At 37.0% G+C, this 22,990-nt stretch overlaps 1 protein-coding gene across 2 annotated transcripts in view; it reads right to left on the bottom strand.

The window, feature by feature from the left end:
• Positions 1 to 6,943: 6,943 nt before the first annotated feature.
• Positions 6,944 to 22,990, bottom strand: part of Phf14 (PHD finger protein 14) — a 127,008-nt gene continuing 110,961 nt past the window's right edge. For both annotated transcript variants that reach the window (XM_075953871.1, XM_075953869.1), the window contains one exon: positions 6,944 to 7,141. In XM_075953871.1, the coding sequence (XP_075809986.1) occupies positions 7,067 to 7,141 (75 nt within the window). In that variant the 3' untranslated portion in view covers positions 6,944 to 7,066. The remainder of the gene's footprint in view (positions 7,142 to 22,990) is intronic.

The raw sequence follows: 22,990 nt of genomic DNA, 5'->3' as shown, positions 1-22,990 counted from the left end.
CTGCCATGTAGGTTCTTGGAATTGAACCCAGGTCCTCTGGAAGAGCAGTCAGTGCTCTTAACTACTGAGCCATCTCAATATTTTATATCTCTGCCAACAATATATGTGTTTAATTTAAGTTAAAGTTTTAATCTTATTTTTGTATGTATCAAAGATTCATTTGTAGACTTATAGTTACAGCTCAAGACCACTGTTCAGTAGTCCAGTACAATTCACAGTCTGAAAATTCAAATTTTCTAGTGATCACGGCTTAAAAAGTGAAAATTTAAAATTTATATGAATCTACTTAAGAAGTATTTCAACACATAATCAGAATGCCAAGTACTGAGATATTGCTATTATTTTTTCTACAGTTCCAAAATTTGGTACATCTTAAATTGAAGTAGCTCTAGTTCAACTGTTCAATAGGTAGGAGTGACCAACTAGTGGCTACAGTGTTGAATAACTCTCTCTCTCTCTCTCTCTCTCTCTCTCTCTCTCTCTCTCTCTCTCTCACACACACACACACACACACACACACACACTCACACATACAACACACACACACTTCATGGATTTATAATTTTAACTTTTTAAATTAGCCTTTTCCTAATTATTAATGTTTCTTTTATGTGCTTTTGACCATTTATGTTTCTATAATTTTATGTTTGTTTAAATATCTCTCAACAGACAGATGATCAAATTGTGGTACCTTTACATGAAGCCGTATTTATCAATAAATAGGAATAAGTTAGATTGTTTGAAAAACACTATAGAAGTTAAACACAAAAGTTATGTATGTTGTGATTTTATTGTGTGAAACTTTAGACTGGGCAAAACTTCAAGAAAGAAGGTAAATCAGGGACAAGGCTGTGTGACTTCAAAACTACAAGAAAGGATATTCTGAGTGGTGGAAATGCTCTGTAGATTGGAGCTGAGGTTACACGGTGTAATGGCTAATTCCAGTGACATGACAGGGTCTGGAATCAATCAGAAGACACACATCTGGGCCCTTCTATGACGGCATTTCCAGAAGGGATTAACTAAATGGGTTCGAGTCTCCCACAGAGGTGGAACCTTCCAGTGGGAGGCTCCTATGGGAAGACACATGGGGGGCGGGGAAGCCGCGTTGCTTGTCTGCTTCTTTCTGAGTCTGCTGCTACTGTTGCTGTCTTCTGCTGACCTCCCGTCTCTTTGGCTTTCCAAAAACTGAATAGCTGTGGCTCCCTAGGGATCTTCCAGCTCCCACTATTGCTTTGGAACTGCTGACATTCAGCTTCGAGGTCCCAGCAGCTTCTGGATCATGTTTTCCATTGTGCAGCCAGCCACTGCCCAGCGACCTAGTCCCTGTTGTGTAGGTCAATCCATGACCATGAGTCCCCACATCTCCTGCTCCTGTGAACACTTCCGTGTAATACACATGGACGTACATTTTGTCTAGAGTTACCGAGTTACACATCTGAATGGGTGCATTTAATAAAAACGCATGGCACATGGGGGGGGGTTCACTAAAGTTTTGTTTAATGAATTAAAGAACATGTAGCTAGAAGTTTCCATTTGGCAGCCAGCCAAATGTAACATCCATGTCTGCCTCTGCTCTTTGTTCTCTAGACCTAAGCAAGGCACATAAACTAAATAGTTGGGGGTCGGTGAGGAGCCATTCCTGAGTGTGATAGAGACACACTAATAAAAGGGTGTTTTATTTTTAAATTCTTGGAAGTTGTGAAGAAATACAGCTCAGAATCTAGCACGAGCACAATTCATTTCAAGGGCTAGGTTTACACGCATAAGGTAAAAGGGAGCTGTGTTCTCCAGGCATTTCGCACTGTTCCTTTCTGGCTGTCTCAGGACAGTACTGCTCATGTTTGGTACTGGCCAGGAAATGAACTAAAGAACAGGGCTAAATGGATAATGAAAACAGGCAGGTCTCATTGCACAGTGGACAATCTTTAGAAGTCAACTTCTAGATCATATGCCAATCATTAACCTTTATGAAGACTTTCTGTAAATTCAATCTGTATTGCCATAGAAACCTCATTGGGATACTGCTACAGTGTTCCTTAATACAATTAAGGGGAAGTGAGGGAGAGTGCTTCACTGGAAAGTAAACCTTACTGAACTTTGATCAGAAATTCTAGACATACCAAGCTAAAATAATGTCTTGTGTTTTAACATATGCAACCTTGGGTATTTTGCTATGGCAGACTGATCTAATATGTATACAGTGTGAAAATAAATAACATGCAAATAAGGTTAATGATAGTCACAGAATTGCCTGTGGCACTATGAGATTTACATTTGGGGCTGGAACAGCGGCTCAGAAGCCAAGAACTCATATTGCTTTTACAGAGAATCCAAGTTTGGTCCCCAGCACTCACGCTGGGCAGCTCATAACTGCCTTCAGCTTTGGGTCCCAGACAACCTGATGCCTTTGGTCTCTGCAGTCAATGCATACAATAGCACACACCTTCACATACACACACACACACACACACACACCATTTTTTTTTTGTTTTGTTTTTTTTTGTTTTTCGAGACAGGGTTTCTCTGTGGTTTTGGAGCCTGTCCTGGAACTAGCTCTTGTAGATCAGGCTGGTCTCGAACTCACAGAGATCCACCTGCCTCTGCCTCCCGAGTGCTGGGATTAAAGGCGTGCGCCACCACAGCCTGGCTACACACACCATTTTAAAAATAGGTAAATCTTAAAAACAATACCATATATTTTAACACGGAGGATGCAAGTTTGGCTTTAAGCTTTTGCCACATCCACACACAACTTTTTCCTAAGGGAAATTTAAGGACTTTTACTCTACTATTCACTATCCTAAAGTAATTGATACATACTGTTTAAAAAAACATTTAAAAACATTATATTGGTGTATGTGTATGTGTGGAACTTGGAGGACAAGTTGCCTGAGCATGTAATGGTTCTCCCCATTACATGAATCTTAGGGATCAAACTCAGCTGGCAGACTTGACAGCAAACACTCCTTTTCTTTTTTTTATATTGATTTTTATCAAGCTCTACATTTTTCTCTGCTCCCCTCTTTGACTCTCCCCTCTCCCCTTTAATCCTCCCCCAAGGTTCCCATGATCCCAATTTATTCAGGAGATCTTGTCTTTTTCTACTTTCTACTTCCCATGTAGATTAGATTCTCTACATGGGAAGTCTCTCTTAGTGTCCGCATTGTTGTCCAAGTTCTTTGGGATTGTGATTTGTAGGCTGGCTTTCTTTATGTTTAAAAACCACTTATGAATGAGTACATGTGATAACTGTCTTTCTCTGTCTGGGTTACCTCAATCAAAATAATGTTTTCTAGCTCCATCCATTTTCCTGCAAAATTCAAGATGTCTTTTTTTTTCTGCTCTGTAGTACTCCATTGTGTAAATGTACCACATCTTCCTTATCCATTCTTAGGTTGTTTCCAGGTTCTGGCTATGACAAACAAAGCTGCTATGAACATAGTTGAGCACATGTCCTTGTGGCACGATTGAGCATCCTTTGGATATATACCCAAAAGTGGTATTACTGGGTCTTGAGGAAGGTTGTTTCCTAATTTTCTGAGAAATCGCCACACTGACATCCAAATGGGTTGTACCCGCTTACATTTCCACCAGCAATGCAAAAGTCAAAAATCCCTTTTCATTGTACCATCTTGCTGGCCCATGGAAAAACTTTTCTTAAAGAACAATGGCAATGGGTTTCTGATCCTACTGCACGTACTGGCTTTGTGGGAGCCTAGGCAGTCTGGATGCTCAACTTACTAGACCTGGATGGAGGTGGGGGTTCCTTGGACTTCCCACAGGACAGGGAACCCTGATTGCTTTTCGGGCTGGGGGGGGACTTAATTGGGGGTGGGGGAGGGAAATGGGAGGCGGTGGCGGGAAGAGACAGAAATCTTTAATAAATAAATTAAAAAAAAGAAACAGCATAAAGAATTTTGAATAAAGATATCACTTAAGTAGAAACAATGTACCCACTGAATGGCTCTCCTTGTGTCTTTCACACTAACAGGCCACTTTATAAGCTCAAACATCAGTAGAGCAGATGACAACATGCAAAAATTGAATCAACTTTCTTAATTTCCTGGAATGTCACAGAGAAACAACAGGTGTTTTCATAGCTGGCCCATTACACACAGGATTCTAATCTGGAGCATAAAGAATGGGGTACTTGTCATTTCCTCTAATTCACTTAAATAAAAGTCATAAAATAAATAAAAGTTGCCCAAGAGAGTTACATGCTCTGAGGTTAAGAGCATGTAACATTCTTGTAGAAAATAATCTGATTCCTAGCACCCATTTGACCATTTCACAATTGTATGCAACTCTAGCTCCATGGGATCTGGCCTCTCTGGCACCAAAGGTTCTTGTTCTCACATGCACATATCCACACATAGACACAGTTAAAAATAATAAAAACAGATCTAAAAATAATTAATAAAAATCCTAAGAAGTTGGTGCCAAGAGTTACAGGTGATCTAGAAGGAAGAGAAACACATGTGGATCTAAAGAAGTGCAGTATTTGTGGAGATTGTGCAAAGACTGTGAAATTGGGGGGTAAGCCTGCTTGAGTTTAAACTCTCGCTGTTAAATGCAGAGTACATAGCTTTGGCTCCTTTATTTCCTTTAAGCCTCACCTTGAGCATTATTAAAATGGGAAAGCAGCAGCATCCATCTCACATTCCCAGGACAGCTGCCTGCATAATCCCAAATCCTGCACTGTGCCTACGAGAGTAATAGGCACCTATCATTACTCCACTCAGAATGACAGCCAAACATGGTAGCATGACCTTTAATCCCCACACTCCAGAGACAGGAAGCTCTCTGTAAGTTCGAGACTAGTCTGGTATACACTGTAAACTACAGGACAGGCAGGATTACATAGAGAGACACTGTTTCAAAGCAAAAACAAACAATAAACCAGTGACAATATTGATAAAACATCAATGTGTCAATATGGGTATTCTGAAATAGATCCATGTAGAGAAAAAAATGTCCCAGTGATTTTGACATTGCTTACTTCAAACGCCCTGTGCTGACTCTTGGCACAGTCTAGAGTTCACCCAGAGAGTCTGCTTTTGGAATTTTAGCTGCTTTCCTGATCTCCCATCAGAGTAGAGGCTATCCTTCAGTGAACTTCTTAACTCCTTGCAGTTTTTCTCCATTTCCGCTAACTCTATCACAGCTGCCAGCACATCCCGCTGTCACACATTCACTGAGCTCGTCAGATGCAGGTGATATGACTCTGGGGAAAATCACCCATTCCACTCTCACAGAGAGGACACTGTACGCTGGCATTCTCTTACAAACCTCCCAAAGTTTTGCCGCTTAGTTTAAGCAACTCTGCCTTCAATAAACAAGCAAAGACACCGGCCAGAGACAAACTGCTCCCTGCTGGAACTGACAAATAATAGCTCAGAAGCTGGAATCAAGGAGGATAATAGAGAAAACACTAATGGAAATACAGATCAGAGATAGTCTGGAAGACTGTTAAGTTAAAGAAACACAAAGAGATGGTTTTTGAAATAGTTCAGAAGTTTGAATGGACAGATAAATAGGTCCGTATTAACTATTTTTTAAAAAGATTCTATTCTGTATGTGTGTTTGTGTTTGAGCGTGTGTGTGTGTGTGTGTGTGTGTATACATACATGAACTGAGGTGCCTGCGGATGCCATAAGTGTTGGATCTCCCTGGGGCTGGCATTATATGCATCTGTAAGCCTCTGGACTTAGGTGCTGGGAACTAAACTCCAGTCTTCTATAAGAAGTAAGCATTCTTAACCACTGTCATCTCTCCAGTCCCCTTCTTAAATATTTTATGAATTAGAAATCACGGCACTCTCTCTTCTACCAAGAACTGTTGTACTACTTTTATCCTCTCTACAAATTAAGAATATCATGTGGGCCTGGCAGTGGTGGCACACGCCTTTAATCCCAGCACTCGGGAGGCAGAGACGGGTGGATCTCTGTGAGTTCGAGGCCAGCCTGTCTAGAAAAGCCAGAAAAAAACAAGAGTATCATGTGACAAGTTAACACATCAGTATTTCCTGTGACAGTGGCTGGTTCTCCATGTCCCCATGCCTGGACAATTCCTGTTCTCTTTTCAATTATGTTGCTGTCCTAGATAGTTTTATTGTCAATTTAACATACAGACTCACCTGGGAAGAGGGAACCTCAACTAAGTACACAAATCATCCTGGCATTGGCCATATCTGTGAGAGCTGCCTTGACTGACAGTGGAGGATTCAGCCCACATTTGGGTAGCACCAGCCTAGGCAGTTGGGCCCAGGACGTGTAAGAAAGCTAGCTCGGAATAAGCGAGACAAGCAAGCTAGGAAGCCGTGTTCTTCCATGGCCATTCTTCAGTCAGTCCTGTCCTGGCTTCCCTCAATGATGGAGTAAGAGCTGGAAGTGTAAGCTGAAGTGAACCCTTTCCCAACCCCAAAGTTGGTGTTAGTTATGGTGATTAGCACAGGAACAGAAAAGCAAACCGGAACACTGGGTTCTCTTTATTGACAGCTGGAATTCTGGTAAGGCCCTTTCTAAAGATGACAACAAATGTAGTGAGAAGAGTAAACACTCAGACATTTCATTTTTGCTACCCAGATGTGTTATATTAGGTCACAGGCTAAAGAAAATCCTGTTCTTGTATTTTGGGCAATTTCTTCCTTTTAAAAGCATTTTCAAAGGCTGTTTTGGTGGCCCAACTATTTAGTCCCAACAATGGGGGCAGATGTAGGCAGATGTCTGTGAATTTGAGAGCAGCCTGGTCTACATAGGGAGCTCCAGGCCCACAAGGGCACACAATAAGACCATGTCTTAAAAGAACAAAAACTGAAAAACAAAACCTACCATCACAAAGAAAATGACAAAAAAATTCACACAAAAGGTATTTTGAAGGTTTGGCTTTTAAATCAAAGCTGAATTGTTTTAAAAAGAAGTATAAGTTCCAAATACAAGCGCCTATTTCAAGGACTTTATTGAGAACAGTTTTGCAAATTAGATTTTACAATTAACATTTTATAAACTAGAAATGTTATTTGTCACAGCATGAGTTGTAAACTCTCCAGAACAACAGAAAGTCCTTATTTCTTTGCATTTTTCTGCTCCATGCTGAACTCTTGAGATGAATTTTTTCTTTCAGCTTCATTTTCATCTTCCTGCAAAAATAAATTTTAGCAAACATGAAATTCTAAATTGCATAGAACGTGTCAGCCCAACAATACATTTAAAAACAACGTACTGTTCTGATTCCAGAAACCTTAAGGAAAAGATTATATATCTATAAAGTTACTAACATTTAATAATAGCACATGGTATTTTCTTCTAAATGTTGATTAAAACTTCCTATCTGCCTTTCAAAGCAACCAATTTTATCAAGGCTTTCAAAATTACTTTCTGAACACCTGCTACTGAACAGTGTTCTCTGTGGTAAGAGAACCAGATAGCTTTCCTTTGCTCTTTGATAAAAAACAATAAATTTAACTTCTAAGACACTTTATGTGCTCCAGCATGGCATTTTGGTCTCATCTAGCATACTTTCTTGACAGGTCTGTCAATTTTCCAATTACTTGTACCACCATATGTTATCTGAAGATCAGTCAGTTCTAAAATAGGAAACATGGCATGTCATGCTGTAGACTGCTTACAATCTTCTACAGCTTCGACTCTAAGTGGTGGCCCCATAATTCACCTCAGTTCCCATGGCACATGGAGGATAATAAAGTGACATCATAATGTCGGCTACCACAGGAATGAAATGTACCCTGTGGTTACTATTAAATGGTGACCTTCAAAGTATAAATAATGAGTCTGGAAAAATATTTCATCCTATAATTGGCAACCTCTCTTACACATATTCCTTCAACAATGTCCAAGTACCACACAGTCTTGCTTTCCTGTTACTTAGGATTTATCGCATATGATCTTTCATTTTTATTAACTGAAATAAAAGTACGGCCTAATATATTACTGAGTTAATTAAAGCAGAGGCAGAAATTCTCAAGTATCTTTAAATAAAGTTAATACCAAAAATACAATCCTGTATCTACGTGTTTTAGAAAACTAAACTTAAGAAATCAAGTAACTTTTGAGTTCTTCTTGTGTCAATGCAAACCAAAGTATATGCAATTGTTTTCTATGGGCAAAACAAACACAAACACACAAACAAAACACTTTAAATCAGTATAGTGAAGCAAGCATCCTCTATATTTTGTCTCTCACCTCCACAGCATTAATGGTTTAGACTCTGTCAACAGGAGAAAAGTAGAGAAACTATAAATATTACCAACCATTCTGAAGCATTATAGGTACACGAGACACCAGAGAAAAGATTTTAATATCATCTTTGTAACACAACTTTGTATATTTTTCATAACTACTACTATGTGTTATTTAATTTTCTCCCTAACTTATCTCTAATGAGTAGATATTAGTAAATAGGAAGCTGCTTTCTTTAGATAAGAGTTCCCAGAAATTATATTATAGTTATATCCTATTCAAAATTAAATATTAGTTCTCTGCCTTCCATTGTCTTCTTGTAGTGAAATACTGACAGTGGATAAAATCACTTGGTAAAGAGTTTGTGGCGGATTGCATGAGAACGGCTCCCACAGACTCTGTATGTTTGAATACTTTGTCCCAGTTGATGGAGTTCCTTGGGAAAGACTGGGAAGTATGGTACTGCAGGAAGTGTGTCACTGGGGTAGCTTTGTGGTTTCCAAAGACTAGCCCCATCGCCTGCGTATCCTCTTTGCCTCCACTCTCAGATGTTCCTGCCACCATACCTCTGCTCTGCTCTCACACACTCCGACACGCTGAAACTGTAAGTCCAATTAAACGCTTCCTCTTCTAAGTGGCCCTGATCGTGCTGTTCTACCACAGGAATTGAAATGTAACTACAGCAGTGGCAAACCGCTTTGTCAGGCAGCACCCAATCTGTCAAGACGCTCTCAAAGCAGGGCTTCTTCTTTATATTATATTCTTACCATCTGAATAAGTACAGTTAACGAAGCAGTTTGTGTCAAAAACAGCCATACATTTTAGATTTATTTTATTTTCACATGTATGAGTGTCCTGCATATATGTATATGTACCACACTCCTTCTCGTGTGCGCAGAGGACAGAAGAGAGTGCTAAGTCTCCTAAGACTGCAATTTCAGATGGTCGTCAACCATAAGGTACATGCTAACAGCAGAAGCCAGTTCCTTTGCAAGAACAGTAAGTGCTGTGTATCTCTGAGGCACCTTCCCAATCCCCAATACAGGCATTTTAAACTCCAACCTTTAAGTTGAGAAACAAATGAAGACTTTATCATCTGAACAGTCGTACTGAGTTTGCAGACCGATATGTTGGTTAATAAACTATCTAACTTTACCTAGCAACTCTGACACCACTCTTTAACTCAAAATACAAATGACTGTAGAGGTGGCTCAGCAGTTAAGAACATTGTAGTATATTACACTTGTAGTATGCCATGGGACAGTTCACGAGTCGGGCTAAAGACTAGAGACTGAAACACACACACACACACACACACACACACACACACACACACACAGAGAGAGAGAGAGAGAGAGAGAGAGAGAGAGAGAGAGAGAGAGACAGAGAGACAGAGAGACAGAGAGAGAGACAGAGAGAGAGACAGAGAGAGAGAGACAGAGAGAGAGAGAGGGAGGGAGGTCATCCTTGAAAGAAGAATGCCCCCTTTATTGTGTTCCAGGGCCACTTATATAGGACTCTCCCTGACTAATGGCCACACCCTAGGTCTTGGGATTTTTTTAGCTGCAAGCCCACCAGAAACCACTCCCCTGCTATCAGGAACTCATGAGGGTCTTGTGCCCAGAGCAGCTGCAAGAATAGGAAAACAAGTTGTTTACTCTGGCAGGCAAAAGGTCATAGAAAATTCAGGGTCTGAGGGTCTGCAGTTCTCAACAGTACACAGCATTTTCTTCCAGAATACTCAAGATCAGTTTTTCTACTCCCTTATGGAGGCTTACAACCACCTGTAAGTTCAGTTTCAGGGGTTCCATCTGTTGCCCTCTTCTGCTCTCTGTGACATATACATGGTCAGTCAGAAAAAGAAAAACTCATGCACATTAAAAAAATTAAATATACAGATGTGGAGATGTGGTAATAAGCCTGGGGAACCAGAAGTCTAGGAACTATCTATATATTTAATGATTAGAAACTATAGGAGAATGTGTTAAATAAATGTTTGCAATTTGCATTAAGTTGCAAAGAGTTTAATATATATATATATATATATATATATATATATATATATATATATATAAAACGTAACAGAAGTAAATTTTCAACTTAACACGTTAATACAACAGCAGTCTTCTTTGGTTGTCTTTTCTAATCAGGAAGCACGGTTACAGAATCATGTCTCTTCTAGCACTGCTTCCTCTTAGGACAGATACACAACTGTCTCCTCCCTTTCTCTATTCTGAAATTTTGACTTGAAAAATTTGCTTTTTTATGTTTTTAAATACTTATATAACCATTACAAGCCTATCTATTTGTGATTTTATATCAATACAGCCGTGACTTAGATGTAGCAAAGGATCATGGAGGGGAGGAAAAGACAAATCTAACTGCTGGGATGTACCAATGAAGCTGCTATATTATAATAGTATAAAAATAATAGTAATAGGTTTTATCTTAAATAAAACCATTCCAGCTTGATCCTGTAAAGCTCTAATGGGACTGTTCTTTGGACATGTGTATGTTTAACATTGTAGGTCAATTTTACAAGAACTTGATATATAGTTCAGGATTAACAAAATCATCCAGGCAACAGATCAAGTATCATTAATGAGTAAGTGCAGAGCAAGAGAAACTGCGAAGGAAGAAAGGCTTCCAGCGCAGCACTTCCTCACTACTTGATAGCAAACGCAAGCAGACATTGCCTCTCGTGCCAGGGGTTTCAATTTGCTGAGCTAAGACATCTGCTTGTTTCCCAATGGAAGAAGACCCCTGCTACACGGATCGTTTTCTTAGTGACAGTCCTGACAAGTTTGACATTTGTTTTGTGCAGGATCTCTGAAGCAACTGTCAAGAAAACATACCCTTTGGGGGTACTGGAAAGCAAAAGGCATGCTCTTAACGTTTAAGCTTGTTATTCAAACTCCAGAAAACATATTGATTCCAATGACCTCGTTGTTCGTTTAATCAGATGTGGAATTTCAAAAGTGTACAGTCATTTGACAGTAACATCCATAATACCAAACAACTAAATATGTTTCAGTGGCCTCCTTATTTTTTGTTATTGTTTGTTTTTACTGACAGGATGAAAAGGAGGGGAGCCATCATTTCCAGGTACATGAGGGACATGTAATAATGGTCTAATGCTCTAGGCAGAGAATGAAGAGTTGTTGTGAAAGAGAAATATGTAAAGACATTTCTCATGTTTGTCAAAGGAAAATGCTTACTATTTACTGTATAGCACTTGCAAGATTTCCTTCAAATGCTATTTAACTTGTGTCAATGATTTGGAATGGAGACTCCTAGTTCCCCTTACCGACAAATGCATTGTTTTTTTGACAATAGTTCAAAGACATTATGTTAATTAATAAAACCTACCCACCTTCTTTTCTTTTCTCTAAACTCCAAGAAAAGGCTAATTATTTACTATCTGAAGATTTTTACTGCTCAAGAAGTTTGTGAACTCAAGTTATAGTTTACAAGTAAAGACATTAGGCTTACCTTGTTAACAGCCATGTTTTAAAGGTTTTCTTTTAAAAGTAAAATTATAAAAACACACAATTTCCTTGTCCTTTCTTTACATAAGTTTATAGCCAAAACCCCAGTAAATACCAACTTAGCCACATGATCAAGATCAATATCACCTACTTAGTACTACTACACCAATGTGATGCACTAAGAAGGGAACATGGCTTCCAGCCTGTGGTGCCTTCCCTTGAGCTAAGCATGTTAAAATAACTCAACAGCAGTCTGCAAAAACGTCAAGGTCGGGGATGACAACACTTTGAAGCGTCACAACTGTAGAAGTTTAAGGTGGCAAGATTGCTTAATGCAGAGTGGAATACTGGACCATAAAAGTACCAGTGGGAAAATGAAAACACACCACAGGATTGTCACTAAAATGATCGGGTACGAACTTTCTAGTTCTGGTAACTGTTCAATGGGTACACAAGATAGAAACAGTGCACTTAACTGGGAAAAGTGAGCTCAGAATTGTCTGTCCTGTTATCTGTAAACTTAAAATGTTGTGAAGTAAAAACTCTTAAATAATCAATAAATGGCTATTTGTTCTAAACTATAATATTAACTTAGTGTTTTAGATAAAAGTAGAGTATATAAAACATGGGAAAGATATTTTTAATGAGGAAAACAAAACAAAAACACAAACACCAAGACATCCACACCTCTATACTCAAAAAGCTAAAAATAACCTTTTCTTCCTATGGCTCTTTAAAGATTTCTTCACTAAGGACCCAAACTGCTACGTGATATTATTGTTTCATTCTATTGTCTGTGGGATTCTGTGCTTTCTTATATATCCACTGTGAGCAGAGGTTACTTTCCTAACTATAAAACATGTCTTTAATCAAGACATGTATCTTATATCTTTTACAGTTCGGCCATACACTTATTTCTACAGAAAGATTAAAATTAGTTGCTTTTCCTTTCCCAAAGGTGCTATTCACAGAAAGGACACTTGCTGCTTGAAAACATACACACAAACAAAAATAGACTCAGCAGGTTATATTAATACATATTTATACATACATATATATACATGTGTGTGTGTGTGTGTGTGTGTAACAACATAACAAAAACAAGGCCATCATCTTGAGAGTAGTGGGGTCTGGGAGGAATTAGAAAGAAGGTAGCTAGGAGGGGCTAGGAGAAGGACAGAAGGGGAGAAAATGATGCAATTCTATTTCAATTAAAAATATATTTTTTAAAAATTTGTAGTCATAGGTGAAGAAAAGCAATACACCCACATTACTTCAAATTGCACTTAAACACCACTTTCTTTTATTAATTTCATGTAAGTTATTATTATTGTGTTTATGTATGATGTAGTGAGGGCATCCATTAGTTTTAACTCTCAACAGTATAGAAGACCATAGTTTACTATAGCCAACATTCTAGTGCTGCACAATGAGGAAAAATTTATCTTAATAACTGGAAAAATACTGATGATAATGAAAATGTTTCAGGCAAAATGAACACACTGCATACTTCAGACTAACATTAATTGGAGCTTTTAATGCTTTACAGTTCCACCATAATTCTTTAAATGGTGCATTTACCTCGTAGTAATAAACACTTGGGTCATTAAGTACAGTGTAAAACGTGTGTGTTGTGCTACATTAAACAACCTTTGGCCCTTTTCTGCACATCTGCATTCAGTTTTCCAATGCACTGAATAAGTAATTGAGGACTCTAATTACATTTCCTGACTCTGCATATTTGAGATTCTTATTTCATTCCATACAAAAGGCAATTAATCTACCATTTTACAAGTGAATTCCAACTTTAGTGGGCCATGGTAGACACTAAAATGAACTTACAAGAAATGCTTAATTAAATTTACTGTAAGAAGTATATGGATTTTTCTTACGACAGAGTTGCATACTTAATTAAAAATCCTATGAACATACTATAAAATTAAAGTAACATTGGGTGGTCTTAGTAAAAATCAGTTCAACTAAAACTATCATTAAGAGAATGGAGGACTAGGGTAGAGAAGTTGCCTAGCACATTGAGCATCTCATAAACCGATGGAATATTTTACTTGTGTCGGGAGCTATAGGTCTCTGGCCCCTTGACTTTGCCAGCGGCTGCTCTGAGCACGAGACCCTGAAGCCCGCTGATGAGTCTGCAGCTGACAGATCCCGAGAGCTGGGAATGGTTAAGGATTTCTATATAAACTGCCCCTGAGCATAATAAAGTTTGGCATGGGGCATTTGGCATTCTTGTATCAAGGATGACCCCTGTCCCTGTCTCTCCCCATGTCCGCGTCTCCGACTCTCCGTGTTTCTCTGTGTTTTTAAGTCTCCAGCTTAGTTCCTGGCTCGCATATGGTTTTGTAGTGACTCAGGAGCAACAGGACCATCAGGATTTTACAGGACTGGTCAGGTTTTTACACTTCTGTTCTTTATTTTTTCAAGCAAAAGACAGTAGAAACATCATTTTACTCAACCTCACAAAAGTTAAACAGAAAAAGAGATGTAGGGCATTTCTAATTTCTGACAACACACTGGTTCCCTCTTTAAAGTACTTTCTGTCTTCCTCTCTAGTTTGTGACTCTGGAGCAGACCTTGCAGAATAAGGTCCTCCTGTTATTTTTTCTTAATGGTAACTTTTGATAGCATAAGCATGGGACAGTTAAAAAAGACTGAACTTTTCCTATGTGATGTGGTACCAATAAGGAATCTGACTTGCCAGGGAAGAAAAGCTCTAAGAATCGGAGCACCCATCTAAGGAGGTACAATTTAAACTGAGGGAAATAAATTCAGTCAGTGGAAGATACAGATCCAACATAAGAAGAAGAAAGAAAGAAAATGGTATGAAATGATAGCAATTAAGCTACAGAAGACTCTTCATGAGTATAATCCCAATTTCCTAAAAATTAGACATAAAACCATTACAACTTGAAATGTAACTTTAAATGTAATTAAAAAATCAAATTGTAATATTTGAGATTTTGAGAATTTCATACATGAGTAGCATGTCTGTATCATATTCACCCCATCCTCTCTCCCTTCTAAATCCTATGTTCTCCCCTATTCCCTCTCAAATTCATGCCATCTTCTATAATTATTTGTCTCTGTCTCTCTCTGTCTCTCTCTCTTTCTCTCTCTCTCTCTCTCTTTCTCTCTCTCTCTCTCTCTCACACACACACACACACACACACACTCTCTCTCTCTCTCTCTCTGAGTCCTTTAGCAGTGTTACTCAGGTGTATGTGTGTTTAGAGATAATCTACTTCAATATTTTAAATTCCTTAAATATTGTTATCGATGGAAGTCAGATAACTGTAAATATTTTATAAGATAATTCTGATGTTAAAGAACAACTTCGTATCTAAGTAATTAAATAGTCAACTAACAGGTTTTTTTCCGTTTGAAAACTCATAAACAATATCAATTCAGAATTTCTTCAGTATACAATGCCTTTATTAAAAATATTTAATTTACTCATTGCAAAAGCTACACATCACACTCAAAGATAGTTTTCGGCTAATCTGATTGTAACTGTGATATGTACAGGAAATCTCTTTCACTTTTTACATTTCTCCTTAGTCACCAAGTCATTACAGCTAAAATGTTTCCAAGGCTGCTTCATAGTGTGAAATCAATTTCTTCACTAGACTTAAACTGTCCGGGGACTTAAAGGAAAACAGCTCCTTGGATTGTCTTCCAAATATAAAGAATTTGAAACTCCTTTCTGAAAAGGAAATATGGTAACTTCCTAATGGAAAAACCTCACAAATACCAAGCCAACTGAGTGAGGATAGTCAGGTTAGCATTACGAGGAATGCACAGGCTATATCCCAATGCTTCACCCTGAGAGTGATCGTAACGCAGGCCAGAGACTTCTCATTAACATACAACTTGCCTAATCAAGAGAACATACTTGAAAAATACAAACGGAAGCCACGTGGTGGTGGTGCAGGCCTTTAATCCTAGCACTCAGGAGGCAGAAGCAGGTGGATCTCTGTGAGTTTGAGGCCAGCCTGGTCATACAGTGAGAGTTCTAGGACAGCCAGAACTACACAGAAAAACCCTGCCTAGAAAAACAAACAAAAAAGATGCACATGAAAAGACAATGTACAAAATAATTGAGTATCAAAGCCATGAGGAAGGGTGGAATGGGGAACCATCACCAAATGGAAGAGATTAACAAGATCCAACTGATGATACACAAGTGAGTCTTGACTGAATCTTATCTAGAGAAAAAAAAAAGACAAGCAGCAACACTGGAAAAATCTAATAAACACCAACATTTACTCCTGAGGACTGCGCTAAGGTGTCTGTACTATGGATGGTAACTCTTCTCTAAGTTGTTCACGAGGAGCTGGCAAAAACCTAAGAACTCTCCATACTACTTTTACAACTACAGGCAAATGAACAGCTGTGAAGTAAAGACAGTTTGACCTTAAGTTACTATCAAAATAGCACCCATGCCCACACGGGTGTGCCTTACTCTTTCTCTAATCCCTCTCTTTCTAATAACATCTGTATTTAAAATGTCCTCACAAAACTTAACTCTGCCTCAAAGACAACTCGGGAGTAGTCAGTTATGAACAATGAAGCTTAGCATCTCCACAGTATCCACTGTGTTGATACAGCACAGCACTACAAATCGGTAGTTACTGCCTGCCAGAAATTAAAGTTACTGAGTAATATTTCACCAATGAAACACACTGTCATGTGTTTTATTTCTTAAAGTTTAGAACGTGATTCAACTATATTGTAAAAAATGTAACATGATCATGTTTTATTATCAACTATATTTTCTGTGGCTAGCAGATATTCACACTAATAATGATATTTTACTTTAATACCTTGAATGGGGTATTTCAAAATTCCTATTTTACAGAGGAAAAGAGACACTTACTTAAACACAGTAACGACCTTTATTTGAAAATGCTGGCAGCCAACTGCTAAAAACCCATCATTCCTTTTTGTTGCTGCTAACTTACAGACAAGATTCGTATTGATTAAATATGGTTCTCATTTTAGAAGAATTTGGAATATATTTTAACCCTATTGCATCTTGTAGGGGGAGTTTGGTTTTTAATGATTGATTTGGTACAAAGTTTGGCTACGATATAAAAAATATACAATTTCCTCTCTCCAAGGATCAGTTTCATGAATCTTCAAGCCATTTCTCAATCTAACATAAACTGCTTCTTTATTAAGACAAACTCAACTTCAAAGGCTAAACCTTTAGAAATAAACATATTAGGAAGCAAATTATAAAAACTTTACTCTCAAATGATCTGCCTAAATTGTCTCAAATACACTTATTTCACTTGAGTGATATTTTCCCCAGAGTGAGTCCATTAATCTTCATTGTTTTATTAGAAATTAATAGCTCATTAGATTTCCAAGTAACATATCTCCTATGGCACATTAACTTTTTATGGAATAAAAAGAGGATATTGTACTTCAAGAAAAAAATCTGCTATAGTGGCACTTTATTATCGGGACAAATTTATCAGTTGTATTATTTTTATCTCCTGGATTTACAGATTATCTCTTTGCTATTGAGTTGCTTTAAAATTAAACTTTAAAATCATTTAAGTTGTTACTATAATGAACTCCTCTATGGTATGTATTTAATTGGCTCACAAATGTAGGCCAGTTGGCAAGATTCAAAGTACTTATAAAGCTTATATGACAATGCATCATTTAACCAATGGTTTCTATAAGCAGCTAATGATTTTATTGGTATGAAGTACTTCTCAATGTTTTATCATCTAGAATATAAGACAAAGAAAATATTATTCCATGCAATGAAACTTTCAAATATCTCATTTGAAAAGAAAGATATGTAAGCCATCTGTACAACAATCCCTGATCAAATAACTATGTGATGACACCGTATTCAACAGCAACAACAACAAGTCCCCATCTACACAGTCACCATTCTTTGCTTTTCTAGTTTCAGCAACATGAGTATCATAACTGTAGCAATAGCTGCCGACTCTGAACCATAGGAGAAAACCACAAGAATCATATTAAAGTCACTTCTGATATACCTGGGTGGCTGATAAGTTATGACTTATATCTCTTATATTTACTCAAACGTTCTTTTAGCATAAAAATATGACTCCAGTACTAAGCAACATATAAGAGACCTTTTATATTGGGTTTACAGCTTTCAGCTTGAGGAAAAAAGAAACAGAGTCATGGCATTGATTTGAACATAGTAAGCTGACTGCAATTACTGTAAGAACATATTTTAGCATCTCATTTTGGCTTTATAAAAACTCTTGTGATGTGAGCAATGACCACATGTGATGTGGGATTCCCCTCTGTATGCTGTGAATACTACTGATTAATAAAGAAACTGTCTTAGGCCCACACAAGGCAGAACTTAGGTAGGCAAGGAAAACTAAACTGAATGCTGGGATAAAGAACGCAGAGTCAGAGAGAAGCTATGTAGCCCCACTGGAGACAGACGCCAGAACTTTACAGCCACAGCCTCATGGCAATACAGAAATTAATAGATATGGGTTAATTTAAGATATGAGTTAGACAGAAGTAAGCTAATAAGTAGTCAAGGTCTACTATAGAGGTTCTCAAATATTCACTATAAAATGCTGTAAGCTGGCATAAACAAACTGTACTGTCATAAACACCTGCAGATACAATATTTTAATAACATAATGTATTAGGGAAAAATCAGGTTCAGGACTGAAGAGACGGTTCTACAATTAACAGTACAATCTGTTCTCTCAGTGGACCCTGTGTTCAATTCCCAGCACCCACGTAAGCAGCTCACAACCTAACACTCCAGTTTCAGGGGTTCTGATGCCCTCCTCTAGCCTCTAAGGGCACTGCACTCATGTAGAAACAAAGGCAGGAAAATTGCTCACACAAATGAGATCATAACTTTTAAAAAAGCAAAACAATTTCAACTCATTCAAGAGTGTTTCTGCTACTTTAAAAATTAATCTTGGTATACAATATGTACTCATGTCTAATTACTTAACAGAAATAAAAAAGAGTAAAATGAAAAATGCTTAATGTTATATGATGCGAATTTACTGATAATAATTATTATAATATCCAGAATACCTATAAAGGAAGTTTCTTTTCATGTTCTTTTGTGTATTTCATTAAGGCACAAACAAATAAATGATTAGAAAAGTAATTGCTTAACTAGTTTGGTGAAATCAAGTGTATTTATGTACAGTGTTATAAAATTGATATTAAAGCCGGGCAGTGGTGGCATATGCCTTTAATCCCAGCACTGGGAGGTAGAGGCAGGCGGATCTCTGTGAGATTGAGACCATCCTGGTCTACAAGAGCTAGTTCCAGGACAGCCCCAAAGTAACACAGAGAAACCCTGTCTTAACACCCCCCCCAAAAAAATAATAAAATAAAATTTGCTAATAAAATGCATCAACTGCTTTAAGCAAGAGTAGGGCTAAAATGAGAGCTGCTATCTTTAAAAAGTTACATAGGAATGCATTTTAATTTACATACCACAGTTCAGTAAAATTGTGTTTTATGCCCAGAGGAGCCAATATAAAGCCATAGTCAAGGAATGCAAACCTAAAACCTCAATACAAGGTGAATATTTCCAAAACAACTCAGACGTTTTCCTAAGTCTTTAAGAAGCATAGGTTAAGTAATAATATAGTTATGCTCATATTCTGTACAGACATCTAGCTGTCCAACAGAAACCTACCAGTAGTTAGGTGATATGGATACACTTTCTGGAGTGAGACAAAGGCATTGTAGATTTTCAAACTCACACACTTGATCAGCGTGGCATTAGGTCAGTAGGTAATGTTATCACCATGGCAAACAAGGTAACAGTCTGTTCTGAGAACATATGCAGAAAACCATGAACCATTAACTATTTCAGTGCTTTCCTTTTTTAAAGGTATTTTCTCAAGGAAGAACTGGTGACGCTACCTCGGTTACAAACCTGCAGGTGAGATGTTTATATGGTTTTCTTCTCCACACAGAATCAGTATTCGTGCTTTTTTTCAAGCAATAAATTATAGCTGATACCTCAAACCTATCCTATCTGAATCTTCTAACCCTGAAAACTGAGAAAACATAAATATTTATTCCATATAAACAGAGCAGATGCCAGATGCAGATAAAAATGATCCATCATGGCGTACTGAATAGAGGATAGTACACCACTCTAAGAACAGAGAAGGTCATTGAGTACTGCTACTGGCTGGAAAATCCAAGGCAGCTAAAGATGCCAAGAAAACTAAAAATTTGCAGTTTTGTGTATTTGGGGCATTATGTATTTGTTTCCCAAGTTTTGTTAATAAACAATTAATGTCTAAAGCGTTTATTGGAAAAATTCAGTAATAATGTAGTATGATGCCAACACCTCTAAATGGAAAATTAATAGCCAGCAAACCTATTTGCTTAATTATCTATTTTATCCTTGCCATTTCTGCTCTTTAAACATTACAACTATAACCCTTTAAAATTTAGTAAGTAAGTAATTCTCACAGTTGGTCACCTTAAGGAAAAAACACTGGGACTTAGGATTTTTGCTTTTCCTTTCATGAAGCAGCATTTTTCAATTCTGGCAGGCCACAGAGAAAAAGAAAGTAGTGGTATTAAAAAAAAAAACTACATCAAATAAAGAGGTTAGAGATAAATAATTAAAACTTTAAGGGCTAAAAGCAAACAAGTACAAACTAGGTTTAAAAATCAAAACATGAAAATACTCATAATTAGGTAGATATTTGTATCACTGCACTGATGCAACATGAAACTAATTTCAAATGATAAAATCTGTTCTTCCTGTGGCAATCATATAGCCAATCAGGTCTTGGTGAACTACAAGCAATATATAACACAGTGCAAGGAAAATTTAATATCTTATTTTGTATCAAACCAATAAAAATGATTTATTATACTGACATATCCCAAACAATAAAATGAAAAATCTACCTACACAAAATGTGCAACAAAAGAAGTTTTAGTTTTTCCTAGATCATGACTACTTCATTCTGTGTCTCTATTAACATGCACAGAAACCCATGAAAAACATGCGGACTATGATAAGCCAGTTTAGATTAACATACACAGAAACCCATAAAAATGTAGACCTATGATCAGTCAGTATAAATTAAAATACATGGAAACCCATGAAAAACACGTAAACTGTACTCAAATGCCAGCACGTCCTAGTCTTGACAACTATGTGGATGTAGTAAGTTGTCAGTATTTGCTTAAAGGTGAACACAGGAAGGCTGAGAAGGGTAAATTCCAGTGTGCCTATACCATGTATCAATGTATAAACAAGTAGGGTTTTGTGACTTCCATACATTAATACCTTTCTAGGAACAATGAGCTAATCCATATTCTATGGAAAACTTATCAAGTCTCCCACATTCTGCAAACGTGTGCCTTAAGTTAGGCTCTTACATGATATCAAATTATCTATTATACTTCTTATGTTTTGTCATTTATTTTTCATTTATTTAAGGGCAATAACAAAATTCCTGGCATACTATATATCATGTAACATTTTAAATTACCAATGCTTCAGGATTAGTGTGAAAATGATTCACTGTTCTTTTAAATACAATTCAACTCATCAAAATCCTTTCAATCTAATTACAAGCCAAATACTAATGATTTATATTTATCTTTATTTCTCTTTCAATATGAAATCCACCAGGGTGTGACAATTAATTCACTTATTTATGGTAACTTGATCTTGTTCTTTCATATGTCCACATGGAGAGTTACTCAAGTCAAGAACAGAGCTGAAGAACTAACCCCTTAGAACATGATACCAAGTCATGTGTCAACTCTCCTCTAAACAGCACAAGAAAGAAATGAGTACATACTGAAATACAGTAACTCTGGAAAGCAAAACTGAAATGAAGATATAATTTTTAAAAACAATGCCAAAATTATTTTAATATTTCTCTGTAGTTACTTAATCTGCTACTTGAAAAATAACTCATTTCAATGTTTGAGGGAATTTTAGAGTTACTCAAGCCAGTCAGTTTCTGTGAAAGTAAAAGAATCTATCTGAAAAGTTTTCTACAGTCTTTTCTCGTGTATTATATATATATATGTGTGTATTAGCATATACATAAAATCAGCAATGTTACCTTTTATATTCTCTTTTACCTGAATATCTCTAGAAACTTCACTTTTATGAAACTTTAAAAAATTCAGAGTGAAGGAAAATACATCTTTGTTTTAGAAACATATTTCTTAAGAGGTTAAAGTTACAAAAGGAAAATAACAATCATTTATTTGTGCATGGATGGGTGCTTTGATTCCAAGTTCACTCAAATCATGGGCTTTGAAATTTAGTTAAAAAGAAGTATAACTGAAAAAAAGAATCTCAAAAGCAGTATTAGTTTAAATTTTAGTGGCAATGAACCCAATGAAAATGAGGCTGAATGTAAAATTCAGGATTGAAGCCTGTAGATTGTCAAAGAAGGTAAAAGCAATAAAAAATACGGCCAGGGTAGGCTGGAACTGGTCACATCTGCCATCCCAGTACTGAAGCTAGCTTAGAAGGATCACAGAAAGACCAGCCTGCACGTGGCAAGCTCAGGGTCAGTTTAGGCTTCAGGGTGAACTTAAAGTCAGCCTTGGATGTACAGGACTTTATCAAACAAACAAAAGGAAAGCTATTTCTACTAAAACTCAACAGTACATATCTTTTTCTTGGATACTATGCTGAAACTACAATGGAAATGTTTTAGCAATTAAATATTTAGCATAGAAATGAGTATGCAATGTATATAATGAAATATTGCTGTTATATTTCATTCTGTTAAACATTTGCTTTGATCATTATATAATTGGTTTACCTCTATATCTCCACAATATCATAAAGCTTGACTGAAAAGAAATAGTGTTAAGTCCTGCGTGTTTTGAACTGATTTTGTTTCTAATGAGATAAAGTTGCTCAAAAGGAAGGAATCTGCCTGACTCAGTTTTTGAAGCTTTACAACTCAATGCTGGATAAAATAAAGATGGTGAGGTATGTCTGTCATAGATTATACTCTGGAAATATGTGAAAGAGAAACATAACCTGGAAGGCTACTGGTAAGTGCCAAGTTCCTATTATTTCAGAGATCCCCAAAGTACACTGTAAAGATGTTATAACGAGAATCCTGCCCAGGGTTGGTCTCCTTGTATGGATGACACAATGTTGAGTTTTCAATAATTACAAAGTGATCTGAAACCTTAGTTGGCATTTGTGGATTGTTGTATAGTATAGTTTTTCCTCTAAGAACTTAATACATTCATTGTCAAAAATGTACCAATACACCAAATCTACTT

Source organism: Microtus pennsylvanicus, chromosome 19 (assembly GCF_037038515.1).
Source record: "Microtus pennsylvanicus isolate mMicPen1 chromosome 19, mMicPen1.hap1, whole genome shotgun sequence".
Classification (NCBI taxonomy): domain Eukaryota; kingdom Metazoa; phylum Chordata; class Mammalia; order Rodentia; family Cricetidae; genus Microtus; species Microtus pennsylvanicus.
This window is presented reverse-complemented; position numbering and strand designations above follow the sequence as displayed.